The sequence below is a fragment of the Rhamphochromis longiceps genome, linkage group LG23 (genome assembly GCF_057381845.1).
Source record: "Rhamphochromis longiceps isolate RC_006_pf linkage group LG23, R_longiceps_female_GT1.1, whole genome shotgun sequence".
In the NCBI taxonomy this organism is placed as follows: Eukaryota; Metazoa; Chordata; class Actinopteri; order Cichliformes; family Cichlidae; genus Rhamphochromis; species Rhamphochromis longiceps.
Genome location: NC_140578.1, coordinates 15,061,539 through 15,079,032, shown reverse-complemented (window position 1 = coordinate 15,079,032; position 17,494 = coordinate 15,061,539). Strand labels below are relative to the sequence as shown.

General features: G+C 41.6%; 2 protein-coding genes across 5 annotated transcripts in view; both read left to right on the top strand.

Moving 5' to 3' along the window:
* evi5b (ecotropic viral integration site 5b) overlaps positions 1–10,613 on the top strand; it is a 46,936-nt gene extending 36,323 nt beyond the window's left edge. For 2 of the 4 annotated variants that reach the window (XM_085399443.1, XM_085399442.1), the window contains 2 exons: positions 4,336–4,431; positions 8,717–10,613. In XM_085399443.1, the coding sequence (XP_085255569.1) occupies positions 4,336–4,431; positions 8,717–8,992 (372 nt within the window). In that variant the 3' untranslated portion in view covers positions 8,993–10,613. The remainder of the gene's footprint in view (positions 1–4,335; positions 4,432–8,716) is intronic. The other 2 variants (XM_085399441.1, XM_085399440.1) reach the window with 1 other exon arrangement.
* Positions 10,614–12,783: 2,170 nt separating this feature from the next.
* Positions 12,784–17,157, top strand: gfi1ab (growth factor independent 1A transcription repressor b). Its single transcript, XM_085399444.1, has 6 exons — positions 12,784–13,377; positions 13,900–14,088; positions 14,582–14,961; positions 15,285–15,422; positions 15,568–15,733; positions 15,914–17,157. Exons 1-6 carry the CDS (start codon positions 13,173–13,175, stop codon positions 16,090–16,092), a joined length of 1,257 nt encoding a protein of 418 aa, XP_085255570.1. The 5' UTR covers positions 12,784–13,172; the 3' UTR covers positions 16,093–17,157.
* Positions 17,158–17,494: the final 337 nt, after the last annotated feature.

Here is a 17,494-nt window from a genome sequence, read left to right as displayed (position 1 = left end):
AAAAAAAAGTCTCTGCAATTCTGAAAGTCTCCATGTGGTCAACAATAGACACACATTATGCCCATATTGTGGTCTAAACCAATTAGAGATAGTCAAGGGCCCAAGGTAAGATGTTCAGATACTGAGATGTTCAGTTCAAAGCCTTTAAGGCACTTTTAATTTTGACTTTCTTTGTACATATATCGTAAGATATTTTACGTTTAAATTTCAGCTCAGTGAAGCACGTTAAGCACAAGAACTTTTTCAGTACCGTATTTTTTCAGACTATAGGGCACACTTAAAATCCTTTAAAATCCTCAAAAGTGCACCTTATGTATGAATTCTGGTTTTGCTTACTGACCGCGAACTGATTTTATGTTGTACGCTGCGCTTAAAAAAATCTGTCAAAATGTTTTAGCACGACTTTGGTAAGCTATGAAGCCACACTGCTTGATGGTCAGGAGCCTCGCAGAGTAATAATACATACTGTGCTTCAACATAGGGCTGCGCATGCGTGAAGCACAAGAAGATTCAGCCTGCCTCATTTCTGTCTGCCGTTTATTTACTTTCCGGTTCGTTGAAACGTCGCGGCAAAAGGTCGAGGAAAAGCACCAAGTTTTTTAAATGGACTAACAATGAGGTGGAGTTGTTGCTGCGAGTAACACGAAAGTACAACGTTACAAAAGCGAGTGAGAATTAAAGAATTTGAAGAAAAGCTATCTGGAGCATGTACAAACTGATATTAACCTTTAATAGGGCTGTCAAAATTGAGAGCAAACAAAACAACTGCTGTTTAATGCCCTCCGCTATCTTAGTTTAATTGGTCACATGACTGCATCACATGACTAAAATGCGTCATCGTTTTAGAAAGTCTGCGTTTTCTCTGTCCACACTGCCACGCAAACGCACTGTCTTCAAATGTATTTGTTTTCGAGAGCGTTTTCAAAACACCGTCTCAGTGTGGACGGGAGGCCAAAATGGAGAGAAAACAATGTGGTTTCAAACGAAAACGCTTTAGTGTGGACGTAGCCTAACAATCAGTGGAGGACTTGTGTTACTTGGGATTAAACAGTCATGTGAAAAAGAGTTTTCCCAGTTCTGCATACAGCCGTGTGTAAAAAGAAAAATACACCCTTACTAGTTCCACTAGTAGCAAATCAATCAATCAATCAAATGTGCTTGATGTGCTTGAGAGATTGAAGAACTCAGCATCTGTGACTCTACAGAACTCGGTGAACATGTTAAATATAAAAAATAATGACAGTATGATTAGAATAAGACTGGACGACAGGACAAAGCCTCTTCTCTCTTAAAAGAATGTGGCAGCACAGCAGACTTGGAGATGTTTGGCCAAATTGCACAGCAACATTTTTGCAATAACCAGACACGGCATATCGGCACAAACACCTCGTACCAACTGTCAGCACGGCGGTGGAGGGGTGACGATTCTGGCTTGTTTTGCAGCCACGCCTGGGGACCAACCATGTGAGTTCCTTTGTATACCAAAGTATTTCAGAGTCAAATTTGAGGCCATCTGTCCACCAGCTAAAGCTTAGATCATGCAACAGGACAGTGATCCCAAGCACAGCACAGCGTAACATAAGCAGAGACAACCAGAGCTGTAGAGTCTCACGTTTTGTCTGAACTCCTTCCTACAGTGGAGTCACTCTCACCACAAAATGTTTCTGTGAAGTGCTGCAAGGACTGCTTTTCACTCACTTGGCCGTCGACCTTGTGGTGATACTTAAATAGACTACCAAAAGAAAGATCTTCTGGATTTGCAGATATGTGGGTAGATGAAAAGTTTAGTGTTGTCATGTTAACTGGCAATCACGCATGCAGCGTGAGTAATACTGAAGCACTGTAACAAATAATTTTCTACACTGAGTGAATTAGTCAGTTAATGCATTTCTCTGGTTCTGTTTGATGATTATACTTCCTATGTTTTATGGATTTATGGTAAATATAATTTCCTTTCAGTGTCAAATTGGAAACTTTGGTTATCCGATGAGTCCTGATGGAAACTGTTGTGACTTAGTGCTTTTTAAATAACCTCTGTATTCATGAGTTTTAGGGTGTTTTTGATCATCTTAGCTGGAGGGCCATGCTATTTATAAGTTTGACACCTACAAAAAACCTCCCCCTCTTCCCCTTCAGAAGCAGAGTGTGGTCTGAGGTTTGGTTACTAAGTGATGGAGCAAAAACACGCAACACCAAAAATTTTACTGCTGCCGCCCTCGTGCTTTCTTAATCTGCCTAATGAACTCTGACTCAAATACGTTAGCAACAAGGGTCGCGCATTTTTAGACCTTTACCGCTTTCTTTTTTAAATTATGTCTAGAGTTCAAATTGCAGATTTTTTCGTTGTTTTGTTTTTTGTCAGTGCCACAGTATGAAATCACTGTGCCTTTTGGGCTTCTTGGTCTGTGGTTTGGTTACCGTCTCTATATACCCTGTGGGTAAAATTTTGGTTTGATTTAGAAGAAAAGGTAAAAAAGAGCAGAAGTTTCATAGCTTTGTCGTCAGAGATGGTGACACATGTTGGTGACAGTTTGCACCTCGGTTTTCGTACAAGAGGTCAGACTGGAATCAGATTAATGTTGCGACTCTTAGTACTTAGAGCTGTAGCAAATATCGATGTAGGACATTACTTTGAAGATCAAATGCTTGAGTATCAAGTCAGAAAATGCTGCAGAGATTTAACGAAGAGATGAACAATAATGATAATATACAGTGTTTCACTGAAAACACATTTCAGTGAAACCAAGATGTCTAGAAGGGTTTGTGTGTAGGACTCTTTCACTATCGCAACCATGGCGTCTGTTGTCTTTGGGCTTTAAAGGAAGTGGTTTTTCATCTTGAAGCAGCAACTCTGCCAAAGGTGACATGCATGGTTTATTTTGAGGTTTCTATGACATACTCAGAGATTTATACTAAAAGTTTTAGTGTGTTTAAAAAAAAAACCAAAAAAACCCCTGACTTCTCAGATGTGTACTGCATACGTGTCACGCTAATGCTGGAAACAAATCTGTATGATGACTATCATTGCAGTGGCCATATATTTATCCTAGTCACAGTTTTGTCTTATTTCAGCAGAAGGCTAAATTCTCTTAAACTTGATAGAGGAACAAAAAATATTTTAGCACTTAATTTTCACACATCTTTCATAGACGTCTTTGCAGATTCAAAATAACCTTTACGTCATTACCACAATGTTGGAGATGCGCGTAAAGCCGACTGAAACGTCGCATGCAATCGGCATTTCATGTGCACTTTTTTTATGAGCTGTGATTTTTGCCCACTTGCCCAGGATGTGATGAAATGGGCGGATGATTAAAGGATGATCTCAGATTATCTGATGCTCAGTTCAGATCTGCCAGGAGACTGAACAAATTTAGTAGTGTACTTTTTAGAACGCAGAAAGCCCCTACACTGCACTATTTGAACTAAACAAAACCACAACACACTGGGACTTGAAGATACAATGGTAAGATGTTTCTGTGAGACGTTTGCTGTCCCTGGCCACAGCCTGACACCTGGCGATTCACACAGCTGAACACCAGGAAGTCTCTATTAACTGCCTGTCCTTGTCGTTGCAGTGTTTTGGAGCAGCAAAACCTCAAAAACAACAGGTTCTTGGAATAATCTCTCTTGTTTAGACCTCTCCATGTGAAAAAAAAAAGGCCTATTGGGACCCGCCATATTGAACCCCACCTCACCACAGGAATCTAAAACCCTATCTGTATTTTGGGGTGTTGTTCAGGTGGTGAAGACTCGGTGTCACCGCTTTACCTCGACACCCCACCCCTTACCGAGCGCGCGTCTTCCCTTTTTTTTGCCTCAGTGCTGCTGCCTGTGTTTTGAACTTATCTCAGTGTGGAACTGGCAGGTTCAGGGGTGTGATTGAGGTTTGAAATAGAATATGTGTTTGTCTCCAGTGCCTGCAGATGTCTTCACTTAGGAAGGTAAACATCGCATGGGCTGTTTAACTGTTAGAGGCAACAACCAGCCTCATCCCCAGGGCCCCAGGAGGAAATCAAGCACAAATGACACTGTTTTGTGTTTCACCAGACATCTGTCACCTTGTTCGCCCGCCATACATGCAGGGTACCGCGCGATGCCGCTTTTTTTTGCAGCGGGGCTCTCAAAGCTGCCGTTATTTCTCCTGCCTGTGCAGGAGTTTTCAACCATAAACAAGAAGACATAAGTATAATTTCCACAGACCCTTTTTTATTTAAGTGTATGTATAATATGCCAGAAATCTAAAATATTTTGACCCTGTAGATGATTAACACAATCCTTTTTTTTCCAAAAGCTGTGGAACATGTTTGAAAGTTGTGTATTTTGTCTCAACAGAAAGAAGAAGGAAAGGTCCAAGGCCAGCTGAACCACACAGATTCGAGCCAGTACATCCGCGACCTCAAAGACCAGATAGCAGAGCTACAACATGAGGTGAGACTCCTAAAAACAAGCTACATGTTCACCTCAGTCACACTACCAGTTTTTCGTTGTTGGTGTAAATGCTTTGATCGAAATTTCACAACAATCCCTCAGATATGGTTTTACTTTGACTTGAACAGATTAGTTGAAGTGTTAACTACACCCAGAGACTTCCTGTGTGGTGCTGAAGTTGCGAACCTCTTAGAGATGTATTCACAAACATGACTTACAGAGGTTTATATGGCAGAACATTGAGGCACGATGCAAAGATGGATGCACATTCAAATGATTGATATCTAAGAATGAGTAAAATGTCACATATGACGTCAGAAGTGACACATTCCCCACAGTCTTAGTCACCTTTATTCATTATTATTGGTCCTGTCAAGCTTGTTGACCTATGTCATGTGTTTGAGAAAAGGTGTTTTAAAGAGTGCTGTCTCAGTCGTTTCCCTTCCCTGCCAGTTGTCTTTGAGTTTTAGATTGCCCGACAATGATTCTTATTATTTTAAGCATGCACAATGAGCAAAACTGAAACTGGTTTAAGTCCCGTCATGCACCTCTTGCACAGTTTCAATTAACATCATACAGCTTGAAATTTTATGTGCAGCATCTCAGATGTTGATTAGATCACCGTTTCCTTTCACATGACAGCAACAGGAAGGCAGTGTGCCAAGTTTAGAGAGACCCAGGTAAATGTAGGGTTGTTCGGGTTTTGGGTTGTTGTTATCGTTTTTATGTACTGTGCTCTAAACTGGCCTCTGAATGCATCTCTTTCTACATGACTGTCTGTTGCATGGCAGGCCAACCCAGGTGAGTGTTTTCAGATGTTCTGTGTAACACCCCCAGCTTTTCAAGCCTGACCATGTGTTGATCTTTACCCAACCCCTCTTTGAGTCTGGTTAATTCATGGTGTAGGAGACCATCCCAAGTGCTTCAAGGTAAAGCTAAAGAAAGCGGCCGTGCACGGCTGTAAACTGGAGGTGGGGACGTTAACTGAAAATACACTGTTCAAAATAAAATTTAAAATTAGTGCATATGTAGGCCCTTTTTGAACTTATAGCTGAAAGATAATCGGAGAAAATACAAACCCAATTCCAAAATAGTTGGGACTCTGCAAAGTGTGAATAAAAACAGAATGCAGTGATTTGCAAATCTCAACTGAGACATGAAAATTATTAGCTGATTTTGAATTGGATGTAAGAGAAAAGTTGGGACAGGAGAAACAAAAGAATATCTTGGAACTAATTAGGTTAATTAAGGTCAGTAACGTGAATTAGTATAAAAAGAGCATCTTAGAGTGGCAAGGTTTATAAACTGAGTCTACAAATTCAGCAACAGTTTCAAAATAGCGTATGCTTTTGATTGCTTTAACTATCTCATCATCTAAAGTACGTAATGTCAGAGAGTCTAGAGAAATCTCTGTGTGCAGAAAAGGCCAAGAACTGGATGCTGTGATCTTTGATCCTCGGACAGCACTTCATTAAAAACAATAAAACGATTATTTTTGCGATTAGTCGACTAATCAGATCATGCATCCATTGGACGTAAAGCGTACAGCTTATTGCACCAGCATGCATCTGCTCTTATAACTATCATTAGCTTACAGCTTTAAGTGTTTTAAGGTATGTGCTAACTAAAAATAACGACAAGATGATAGTTTATTAAATTTCAATGACATTTGCAGATTGTTTCGGTGAAGTTTAATAAACTCAGCCGTCTGCTCCTTGCTATCTAAAATATAACAGGACACCGGAGTATATTCTCGAGCATCTCACACTTCTGATAATCAGCTGTCTGCTTGACGTTTATTCAGCTGTGTAAAAACTATAACTTTATCTCAGCCAAACCGATTTACTCAGGAACAAATAAAATACTAAAAAAAAATTTTAAGTTATCTAAGTGATTTATATATCACGTTTAACCTGAGTAGTGAAAGATGGCGGTGGGTTTGAAAACGATTTGCCGGGAGTCCGGTGTTCTCACGGGCTCTAGTGAGCCTTGCCCCCGGCTCGCTATCGAGCTGGTGGGTAACAGACGTCTCCGAAAACGTCGGAGTGTTTTTGCAAATATGTGGTGTCTTGATAAACTGAGCAGATATTTGAGGTTTACACAGCTACATTCTCGGCTGAAAATATGTTAAACGTTTATTTTGTGACCCAGAAAGAATAATAAGAGTAATATTAAAACTAACTAGCTGCCGGCATTGTTGGAAACTGAGCAGGGCCGCGCTATGAATTCTGGGACACAGCTTCTTCTTCTTCTCCTTTGGGGTTTAACGGCAGCTGGCATCCTTGTACATGCAGTGCTGCCATCTTCTGTTTCAGTCCGTTATTACACTCTTAAATCCTGCTACTTATTCCTGCGCTTTTGGGATCTAACAAAACTTCAAACGACGCTTCGACTATTAAATTAGTCGTCGACGATTTTAATAGTCGACGTAATCGTGACTAGTCGACTAATCGTGGCAGCCCTATTTCTAACTAACCTGGATAGCATTAGCTTATAGCATTGCTCTCTATCATCTAAATATATTTCTGACTTTTAAAAAAAAGTGCAGCAATGCAAGTCTAAAAAATTAATGGATGAACGCCAGATTGGCTATAGCCATCTTTTATATACAGTCAATGCAAAAAGTTCCTTACCAGGTATTTTGTTTTCCGAGAGAAAACAAATCCTCCAGTCTCAGACACTTTTCCTTTGCCTTGAAGCTCTGGAAGCACCTTAAACTGTTAACGTGGTTTAAGGTGCTTCCTGCTACCATGCAGTCTTAAATGGAACATAATTATATGACTCTTTGTCCCAAATCCATACTACACATTGACTTTAAGTGTTGAGATTATAAAGCACATTCGTGCACACATTCAATAAACTCATCAAAGATTGAAGCAAAGACAGCATATAGGCTTTGTGAATTGGACGGTGACATTTCTAAATCTCTATATAATTTTATATTGAGACGTGTGAATAAAAGCTTTTACTACAAATTTAAAAGGGACAGCTTGTCTTCCTCCGTGTGAGTGCTGTAAAAATATTTATTTCATGTCTACTAATTATACAAACAGGACACTCACCAGTTGTATACTCTTGGTGTGTAGTATGGCTCTGATTTTATTGCATTGTTCCCTTTTGTTTTTATTTTTGGTTGAACTGGTGCCTGCATGTTGAATTTGTAGAGGACATCTCATCTTATTTGTTTCAGTGTTTCTGGTAAAATGTCACCAGCTCCCACTGACAGTTTGTTCATATCACGTGTGTCAAGTTTTTGTTATCTCACTGAGTTGCTAGCAGTCACAGGTTGTCCAGGAAGCCGTGCAAGAGTCATATTTCTCTGTCGTTATTCATTTTAAACATTAGCGTCACAGCTTGGCTGCTTTTTTTTTTTCTGTAGCAGCGCTACTTTGACACTAACAGAAAAAATGTGGATATAATTATGTTGTGAATTCAGCTGCATTAAAACATATCACTCTGTAGAATCAAAGGGAAAAATGATTCTGTAAACTTTCTGATAAGTCGCACTACTATTAAGTAAAACTGGCCACAGGAAACACATTTGTTGAAATTCAATCCGAAAACTGTCTTAAATTTCTCTTTATTAGTAAACAATGAACAGCGGACAGGACAGGAAGTGCTGAACTAGATATCCGCTCTCTATATTTCCTGCACCTGGCTAAAAGAAGGTTTGACCAAGACTTTCTTCCTCCCTCTTTCCTTCTGAGTACAATAACAGCAACCGAAAAAAATAAATAAATTAGTGAGCTGTCTATACAACTATACCCATTTTAATCATTCACACTTAAACCTGCTTCAGAGACACAAGACAGTGAAGCAAAAATAGAGCTGGTCCACGACGATATTGGAGCAGAGGATCTCAGGGAGGTGATCCAGGCCTTAGCACAGCACCTCGGGTCATATAGCATCTGTAACAAGCAGTTTGAGATTCCTTTAAGCCAGTTTTCTTCTGAGCGTGCTCACACATGTGACAATGTCAGGATATCCACCGTCTCTGACATCCTGTAGAGCCCCCTGGTCACAAACCAGGTGTGTAGAGTCTGGAGCTTTTGGCTTACTGGGATAACTTGCATGTTTGCTGACCTCATTTTTTGAAACTTTGGCTATATTTAACGTGTGCATCCACCACTGTAACAGTGTATTTATGACAGAAAATAAAGAAAAGCGTAATATGTTAGCTGTAATTTTTTCAAGAGGTTTGGTGTTCATGCAGCTGCCTTCAGGCACAGAAGTCTGATCTGTGGGAGATTGTGTGGCTCCTGACTCTCACTGTTTGCTTTCACAGATTCGCTGCTTAAAAGGACAGAGGGGGCGCTTGGCCAATCAGCCCACTTTTGATGGGATCCATATTGTCAACCACTACAGGGCGGATGATGAGTCTTACCAGTCTTCGGACGACGATGGGGTCAAGGTCTCCCCCCTGCAGGTCCCCCAGCAGAGGAGCCGTATCAAACTACACCCCAAACTCGAGGACACCGACAGCGATGAGGAGGAGGAGGACGGAGAGGCCCTGCGGATCTCTGTTCCTCAGAGCAGCAGCCACAAGACCACCTCCGTGTGAGCGGCGCCCGCCGGCTGCTGAAGTGGAGACGGAGGCTGTCAGCACTAACTGTGGAAGAGAGGGTCATCCAGCAAACCATTTCAGAGGAGACTCCTGAACTTGAAGAATGAAATGCATCATCATCATTTGATATCCTGAGAATCACACGTGGATTTAGTTTTCTTTACCTTCCTTTTGCAGTTTTTTTCTTGTTGTTGTTTTGGGGGGGTTTTGTGAGTAAAGCCAGAAGCTCAGCCTGAACCTCAGTAGAGGCTCAAATCACGTGGAGCGTCTCAGACTCTACTGGGCCACAGAGACCTGACAAAGAGGAGGAGAAGGGAGATCTCAGTCTATCACTCCTGACCGCTTCTTCTAGGTACAACACAGAAAAAGAGACTGTGCAATAAAAACGTTTTACTCTATATTACACACTTCATGTTTTTATATTTTAAAGCTTTTTATAAATGAACATCAGAAATGCATTGATGCCGTTACTACTAAGTCTCCATCATGCAGAGGCAGATTTGTATGAGTGCTGTGCGTGCGCATGTATAAATATCTATATTTCTAATGTCTTGAAGAGCTTCATCAGAGCCTGGTATCAAACTCGCTTGTATCAGCCAGCGACGACTTGATGACTTTCTTTGGCCTTAGCACGTGCCACATGCCTTTCAAGGTCAAAGTGACATTGCGTACAAGTAGATATGTAAATGTGTATCATGTTGTTTGTTTCCCCCCACTTCCTTTTGAACTTGAAAATGCATATCTGGTGTTTAGAATATGCTGTACATTTGAGAGTAAAGGGGCATATAATGTAGTTTAACACAAATAACAAATCCTGCTTTTGAGACGAGGGAGGTGAATTCCTGGTAGAATAACTAGTCACCCCTCTTTAGATGCTTTTGAACTCTCCGTTCTTAAAGCAGTCAGCATGTTAATAAGTGCAGATGGGGACAGGTTTATTTCTTAGCTACTGTTGCTGTTTTACAAAGTTCTCTGAAAGCATCACGATCTCACTTTCACAATGAGGTAAAAGGCGAATCACTTCAGTGCATAATGCATCTACCGATGACTCAAAGCTGAATGATGCCTCTCATATGTTCTGAGTGTCACTAATTTGCACGGAATTGATGACAGTCTGAGAGAACTTTGGTCAGGAGATGAAGCCGAGATAAAGCAACACTCAACAACACAACATGGAAACTAATCGGGACCGGCAAAGTGTTACCAAAGCGAGGCCTATGTTCTGGATCTACAAGCCACTCCATTTCATGACCTGGATGTGTAAAAGTGAATTTCTCTGAATGTCTGAACACTAACTTCTGTATGAATCAAGGCAGTCGCAGTCTCCAGGAACCAGCAAAGATTCTGACTTTGAGCAGGTGATGATGATGTTAATGTCTCTTTGCTGATGGAATAGAAGAGGAACACCTAATGGCACTTTTTTTGAGTCTGCAGTGCAGTATGGACACACTATGATGGATGCAGTCAAGCACACTCTGCAAACTAAATGAGATTGTTTTATATATATATATATATATGTATGTGCGTGTGTGTGTGTGTGTGTGTGTGTGTGTGAGAGAGAGAGAGAGAGGGAGTGAGCGAGTGAGCGAAAGGGATGAATTCACAATAAAATTGTTTGATAAACTCCTGGCCTGGTCTGTCTTGTAATGGTGGCTGCAAACCTCTAACCAGAGTCTCCTCGTGCAGGCTGAACAGCACATGTGGGATGTTTAGTCTCAGCGCTGCCTTCCTCTGAAGATTCTTAGCTTAGATTGACTGTTTCAGGAAGTGATTTTTCTCGCGGTTTTCAAAGTTGAGCCTCAACTACTAATCATTTCATGCAGAAAACCACATTTTAAAAAGAGCATCTCTCTTCGGGCACTGAAACATTTACCAGGTTTGTGTTTGGTTTTTTGGCTTTTTCCCCCACAAAATGCTGATGATGAGTTTGTGTTGGACAGTGAGGCCAGTCTGTTAGTGATGTAAGCTCAGATTTTTAGAACTTGCGTTGACTAGTAAGGTTGGCGATTTTTTTTTTTTTTTTTTTTAACGTGGCGCAGTGGAAGGTCGCTTATTTCTATAGCGGGTGCCAGATGTTACAGCCACATCAATTCTATTTTAATCATTTCAATTTTAATCTCAAAATTCGGCTTTATTTTTAATAATACCCGAGTTTAGCACAACCTAAACAGCAGTACTCCTGCGCAGACACGGGTGTGTGAATACAGCTGATTTTATGTATTTTGTTGATTTCTTTTTCTTTGATTGACCTTTGCAAATATTCGAGCAGATTTAAACGTGGGTCCTGAAATGTTTACTATAAGGAGAGCGCGATACAGTGGCGCAGTGTGGGAGGCGTGAATCATTTGGTGAGTTCACATGTAGAGGCGTTTTAAAAGTGAATTTCAACGGAGAGAAGAAAATATTTGAATACTGCAGAAATAATGACGCAGTTAATTAATTGTGCGGTTATAAACAACCGCATATCAAATCAAATCTAGTTTCAAACCGCGAAGTTCTAACAACCTGCGTAAAAGCGGCATCAAATCCCTAAATGTATTTATATTATTAATATCAATATTATTATTATTATGTGCGTGTATTTAATTTTGATGGCATGATGCTACAGTTAAGAAACCGTCTGCCTATCGGGCAGCAGGCCCTGCTGCAGCTGCTTTTATCGGTTCGAGCTTCATATCTTCTCCAAAAAACTGTATCCGGATGCCGTGATGCGTCTAATCGAGCTGGGACATGTGGTCCTTTAATTTCCTGTCCTTTATTTACTGATAACGGTTTGCATGTAGCCGACATTATAAATGCATTCACTGACATGTTGGTGCCAAAGCCGTGTAAACGGTCTGAAACCTTTTTGGGCGTCCAGTTGTCTGATTTGGAGGAAACTTCACACCTTTACAGGCGTGGAGGATTTGACCGGAGCGGATTTACTAACGGTTACCTGGTGATATATTAAAATAATAAGTAAAGAAACGCAATGAAATGAAAAGTCATCCAAAATGCGCATGTGTGAATTTCGGCTCCGTGGCAATTCAACCGTCTCAAGCCACGAACAATAAAACTTTAAAGCGCAAACATGGCCTGATAGCCACCTGTATTTACTGCAAACGAATGCAGGTTTTTGATCACACTTTCACTTCAATGCCGTCTCAAAACTGTTTTATTACACCTGCAGTGGATGAAAGGCACCAGGACGCACGACTCCGTCTTATTGATCAGCGCGTAATGACGCTCTAATCTTCGACCTGTGCGAACAGAAAACAAACTGTCTCCGTTATTTGCTTCTTCCTCTCGGGGTAATGTGAAACGGTCACCGCAGGCGTTAGGACGGAGAGTGTCTGTCACATAATAACAGTTTATGGGCTCAAGTGACCACCAGACCGGGACAACACTTTGTCCTGTGTGGAGCCGGCAGTGAGTTTTGATCAGAGAGACACTGCGGTGCGTTTTTATGTGAGGATTTATTCTCAATGAATTATTTTTCCTCTAGCGTTTTATTGGCTGAACTCAACCGGAGACACTCTTGGCAAACCCGAAGCGTTTGGTCAAATTTTAATTGCAGCCTATAAGAATAATAAGACTACCCCGCCGGTTCAAAGTTTCTCCCACCCCTTTATTTTACCACGACGTGCTACTTCAAGCTCCCCAGCAAGGCACCCTGGGGTGTGTCTCCCCGTTTCCTCTCCCCCTGCCCCCTTTAAAGATTGAGAAAGGCGCCGATAAAGCCTGTATCACCTCTCCCGACTGCCACGGGCTCCATGGGAGACACGAGCTGCAGTCTGCGAGAACTTCGGCAGCCCCAAGCTGTGGAAAAGTTAAACACTGCAAAAAGTGTCTCATAGACTTATCGTCCCAAGTTGTACTTTTAAACAATAAATAAACTTTTCTCTTCTTCATTCCACCTGCGTTTCTTGTAAGAAAGGAAACCACTGTCGGGTTCTGAAATGAGTCCGTTTGCTCTAAAGATGCAAGACGACGTCGCCCCCGCTGCAGACAGTTTTCCTACAGCCTGCTCTGACTAAAACTCTGCAGGCGGATATTTTTTACAGCGCACTGAGCTGTGGCGAGCAGCCTCGACACCTGTCCGACGACACCTGGCAGGCGTGACCGACAGTCCGCGCATGCTCCCTTGTCAGGTTGAAACCTCTTAAAGCACTTGGGAGCAACATCACCACACCAGTAGATGTCAAATCTTGGAGCGAGCGGCCTCGGGCGCAGGAGGACTGCTCTCTACAGCTGGATTATTGTCACTGATTTGTTCTGTTCCGCTTCAGAGATGCCCCGCTCCTTCTTGGTGAAGAGTAAGAAGGCGCACAGTTATCACCAACCCCGAAGTTTTGAGGATGACTACAACAAGCTGGACACGATACTAGCGCACATATGCTCGGGTATGCAAAAGGAGGCTTTTCTTCAATATTCCCCTCTTTGTCAGATGACACTTTCAATGCTGTATTTGATATTGATATAATCTGACGGGATGAGGGGTATTTTTTAAAAGTAAAATACATTTTTGATCGCAACACTTGCCAATAATTTGTAAGATGAATAATGCTTTAAAAGAAAAGCACTTTACAGTTAAGAGTCATTGTAGTGTTTTGTATTCAATTCTGAAACTGTTCTTTTGGTTAAATGCATGTATTTAAATATCTCGGGTTATTCACAGTTTTATTACATATTACAACATTATTTTTATTGTTATACCATATCATATATTAACACTATTACCACAAGAAAAATTGACGTTATCTCTGACTAATTTTGTCCACCAAAAATCCAGTTTTGTTTTGACAAATTACCGAACTGGCGACCATCCACGTCATTTATCAGCCCTTTAAAAACAACATAAGAATGGCTTTAATTGAGTCACCGGTCATTACGATGCTGACTGTCATTTGTTTTGTGCTTCTCAGAGGGAGATAAACTCCCAGAAGAAGACACGGATATGTCGGTGGACAGGTACAACCTGTCTCCGGACTCCCACCTGGGCGACGCAGCAGATTTCTCCCCCAAGTCTCCGCTGAGCTGTGCCGACAGCCTGTGCCCTCGCTCCCCGGACTATGAGGACTTCTGGAGGCCTCCATCTCCCTCCGCCTCGCCAGGTAGACAAAGACACACACATACATACACACATACTGATGATCCTGCAATAGATTACATTTCATGTACACATGAAAGACCCAGAGCGGAAACTGTAAAGCGTCCAGGACGCACAGATCCAATGCAGACTTTGATTTGTATTTTTTCCACCATGGTTTAGAAAACATACAATACAATGTTCGTTTCGGCAAACTAAATAAGCAAAACAGGCCTTTGTGATAGTTTACATATTTTGCTGTTTTAATCATTTTCTGAGATTGTTTTAAATTGAAGTTATTCTTCACACAAATACGTTTTCAGTTTTTATAATAAATCAGAGCAGATATCATCTAATCTAATTTCATTTTAATCGGACTCAACCACAAATCATCACTTGGGGAATCTGAAATAAGTTTTCCCCTCAATGATTCCTCTGAGGCCCCGTAGATCCCTGGAAGTGCTCCTCTTCGGTCACTTCACTGCTTTCATTAAATTTTTATCTGTTCCCCTCTCCAGCTGATTCGGAGAAATCTCTTTCTCCCCTGGTGGACGAGACTCAGCCCTTCACCGTTCCATTCCGGCCGTACGCCTGGAGCAGCAGCTATCCCAGGCCGGAGCTGAGGCCGCTGGTGCAGCCAAGCCTCCATACGGGAATGGAGGTAGAAAGAGGCCCGGCTGCGATGGGCTTCTACGGAGACAGAAGCACCCATCCTGCCCTGTATGCAGACCGAGCTCTGGGAGAGGAGACCTATGGTAACTACAGGAGGCACGCTGCTGCTCTGCTGTTTCCTGAGGCAGGCATGCACGGAAAAACCCACGACGTGAACGCGCAGTCTGATCTGCTGTGCTCTAGCCTCATCCTCAATGGGGCTTACAAGTGCGTCAAGTGCAGTAAGGTGAGGACAGAGAGCAACGAAGAGAGGTGTGATTTCATATAGTCCAGTCTAATATAGTGTCTTCTATAAAATGCATGCATGTTTGTAAGAAAACACCAATAATTTAAAAACTTGGGATAATTTGATTTCCGCTCAACTTGGCCCCAAGCAAAGACTCACTGCAGCTGCTGTCTTTTGGCTGACCTCTGACCTCTCTATAGGTGGAACAAAACACAAACAATTGACTCTCCAGTTACACAGAATCGAATTTGGTTGTTTTTTTTCTTTGATGGTTTATTGCAAATTTTAAAAAGTTCTTATCGTCAATTCATTGTTGTTCTCAGGTGTTTTCCACTCCCCACGGTTTAGAAGTGCACGTCCGCAGATCACACAGCGGCACCCGGCCATTTGCGTGCGAAATCTGCGGCAAAACTTTCGGACACGCAGTGAGCCTGGAACAACACAAGGCCGTGCACTCTCAGGTATCTTCACACCTCAAACCACAAGATGCAGTTTGCACCCTTTTCTTTTTTTGGATTCACATCTTACTTTCAACCCGCCTTCCTGTCAAGCGTGGATGCGCTGACTCGAAAATGTGACTAAAACAGGCCTCTGCTCACGTTTCAGGAAAGAAGTTTCGACTGCAAAATATGCGGTAAAAGTTTCAAGCGGTCGTCAACTCTGTCGACTCACCTGCTTATCCACTCCGACACGCGGCCGTACCCATGCCAGTACTGCGGCAAAAGGTTCCATCAGAAGTCGGACATGAAGAAACACACCTTCATCCACACAGGTGAGCGAAGAAAGGGACGAAACTACATTTGTTGTTTTGATTGTTCTGTAACCGAGGTAAAAGATCTGTGCGCAAAATCCAATTTTTAAGCAGCAAAATGTATACCTCTCGTTTATTTTTATTATATATATATTTTTTAAACCCTAAATCAAATGTATTTTTATTTTTTTTCTCTTTCAGGTGAAAAGCCACACAAATGCCAGGTGTGCGGGAAGGCGTTCAGCCAGAGCTCCAACCTCATTACGCACAGCAGGAAACACACCGGATACAAACCTTTCGGCTGCGACCTCTGCGGCAAAGGTTTCCAGAGAAAGGTGGATTTGAGGAGACACAAGGAGACGCAGCACGGGCTGAAATGAACTGACGCGGCACCATGGAGTCAATCTAATCTGACTTCAGAGCAATCATTTGCTCATTCCTAGGAAGTCGTTTTTAGACATCCGGCATTTTCGACTTTTCCTCCTTCTGCCATCCACCTTGAGGACATTTTTCGGATCAAGATCGACTCTGACTCTCATTTAGCTTGTTAAACGTGCATTGAACCTATATTTAACAACGACAGATGGTGTTTTTTTATTTATTTTATAAGGGAAAAAAACGTTTAACGGGCGACTTTTTGCAGTGCGAAGACGAGCAACACTAACGAGACCAGCCTGCTGCAGAATGTTACATGCTCACAAAACCAGAGATAAGCTGTGGACTTTAAAATACATGACATGTAAGCGCGATAATAATAATAATAACAATAATAATAAAATTGTCTGTGTCTTAAGCCCAAAATATTAGCAGTCACACTTCAATAACAGGATTGGCAGAGCCATAAAGAAACAGATGCAAATCTGCGCTTCTCCAAAAGAACAGACGTAGGATTTTGTTGTCAGCTACAGCGATGCTGGCAAAACAGTTCTTCCACTGTCTGATTTAATAATCGCTTCCATTACCAAGCTGGTATCTTTGGTCTATTTTGCACATTTTCTTGTCAAATTTAAACTTCTATCGTTTACAAATAAATATTACTTCTCTTCAAATATGTATTCCAGTTTCTTGTTGATGTTTTAAAATGATTATTATTATTATCAAAATTTCAATGCAGTTAAAAATATGGATGAGTTAAGTTTTTCCAAACGAAAACAGAGACGGAACGGAAAAAGCGTGCATAAAAATAAAACAGATTACATTAAAGTAAAGGTCGGGTTTCATCACCTAAGTTTAAAAAAATTCCACAGAGCGTCTTTTTTTCACTGTTGTCAGCAGACGCGTCGGTAGATTTAAGGTCATTAGCAACAGTTATTTCAGATTTTTTCTCGATCGAACACACACACACACACACACACACACACACACACACACACACACACACACACACACACACACACACACACACACACACACACACACACACACACGGAGAGAGAGAAATAAAACTATGATCTAATCGAATAAGAGCTTTACGTTCCAGAGTGTAAACTTTAAAACAAAGGCGCCAGGACGTTGAGCCACCTTGCTGCCGTGATTGTGTGATTGCCCAGAGGCTACTGTTTGTTTTGACCACTGCAGACATTTGTTTGGACCTCAAACAGTATGAGCTGATTTAACCGTTAACCAAATGCGTTTTACCCTCATGGCTGTTATTTGGGGGGGAGGAAAAAAACGAGCTTTGGCAGAAAAGATATCACATGTGGCAGCTGTGATCCTGGGAAAAATGAGAGTCGGGAAGCACCCTGTCAAAGTTTCTGTACTGCTACATAAACAATAGATTAA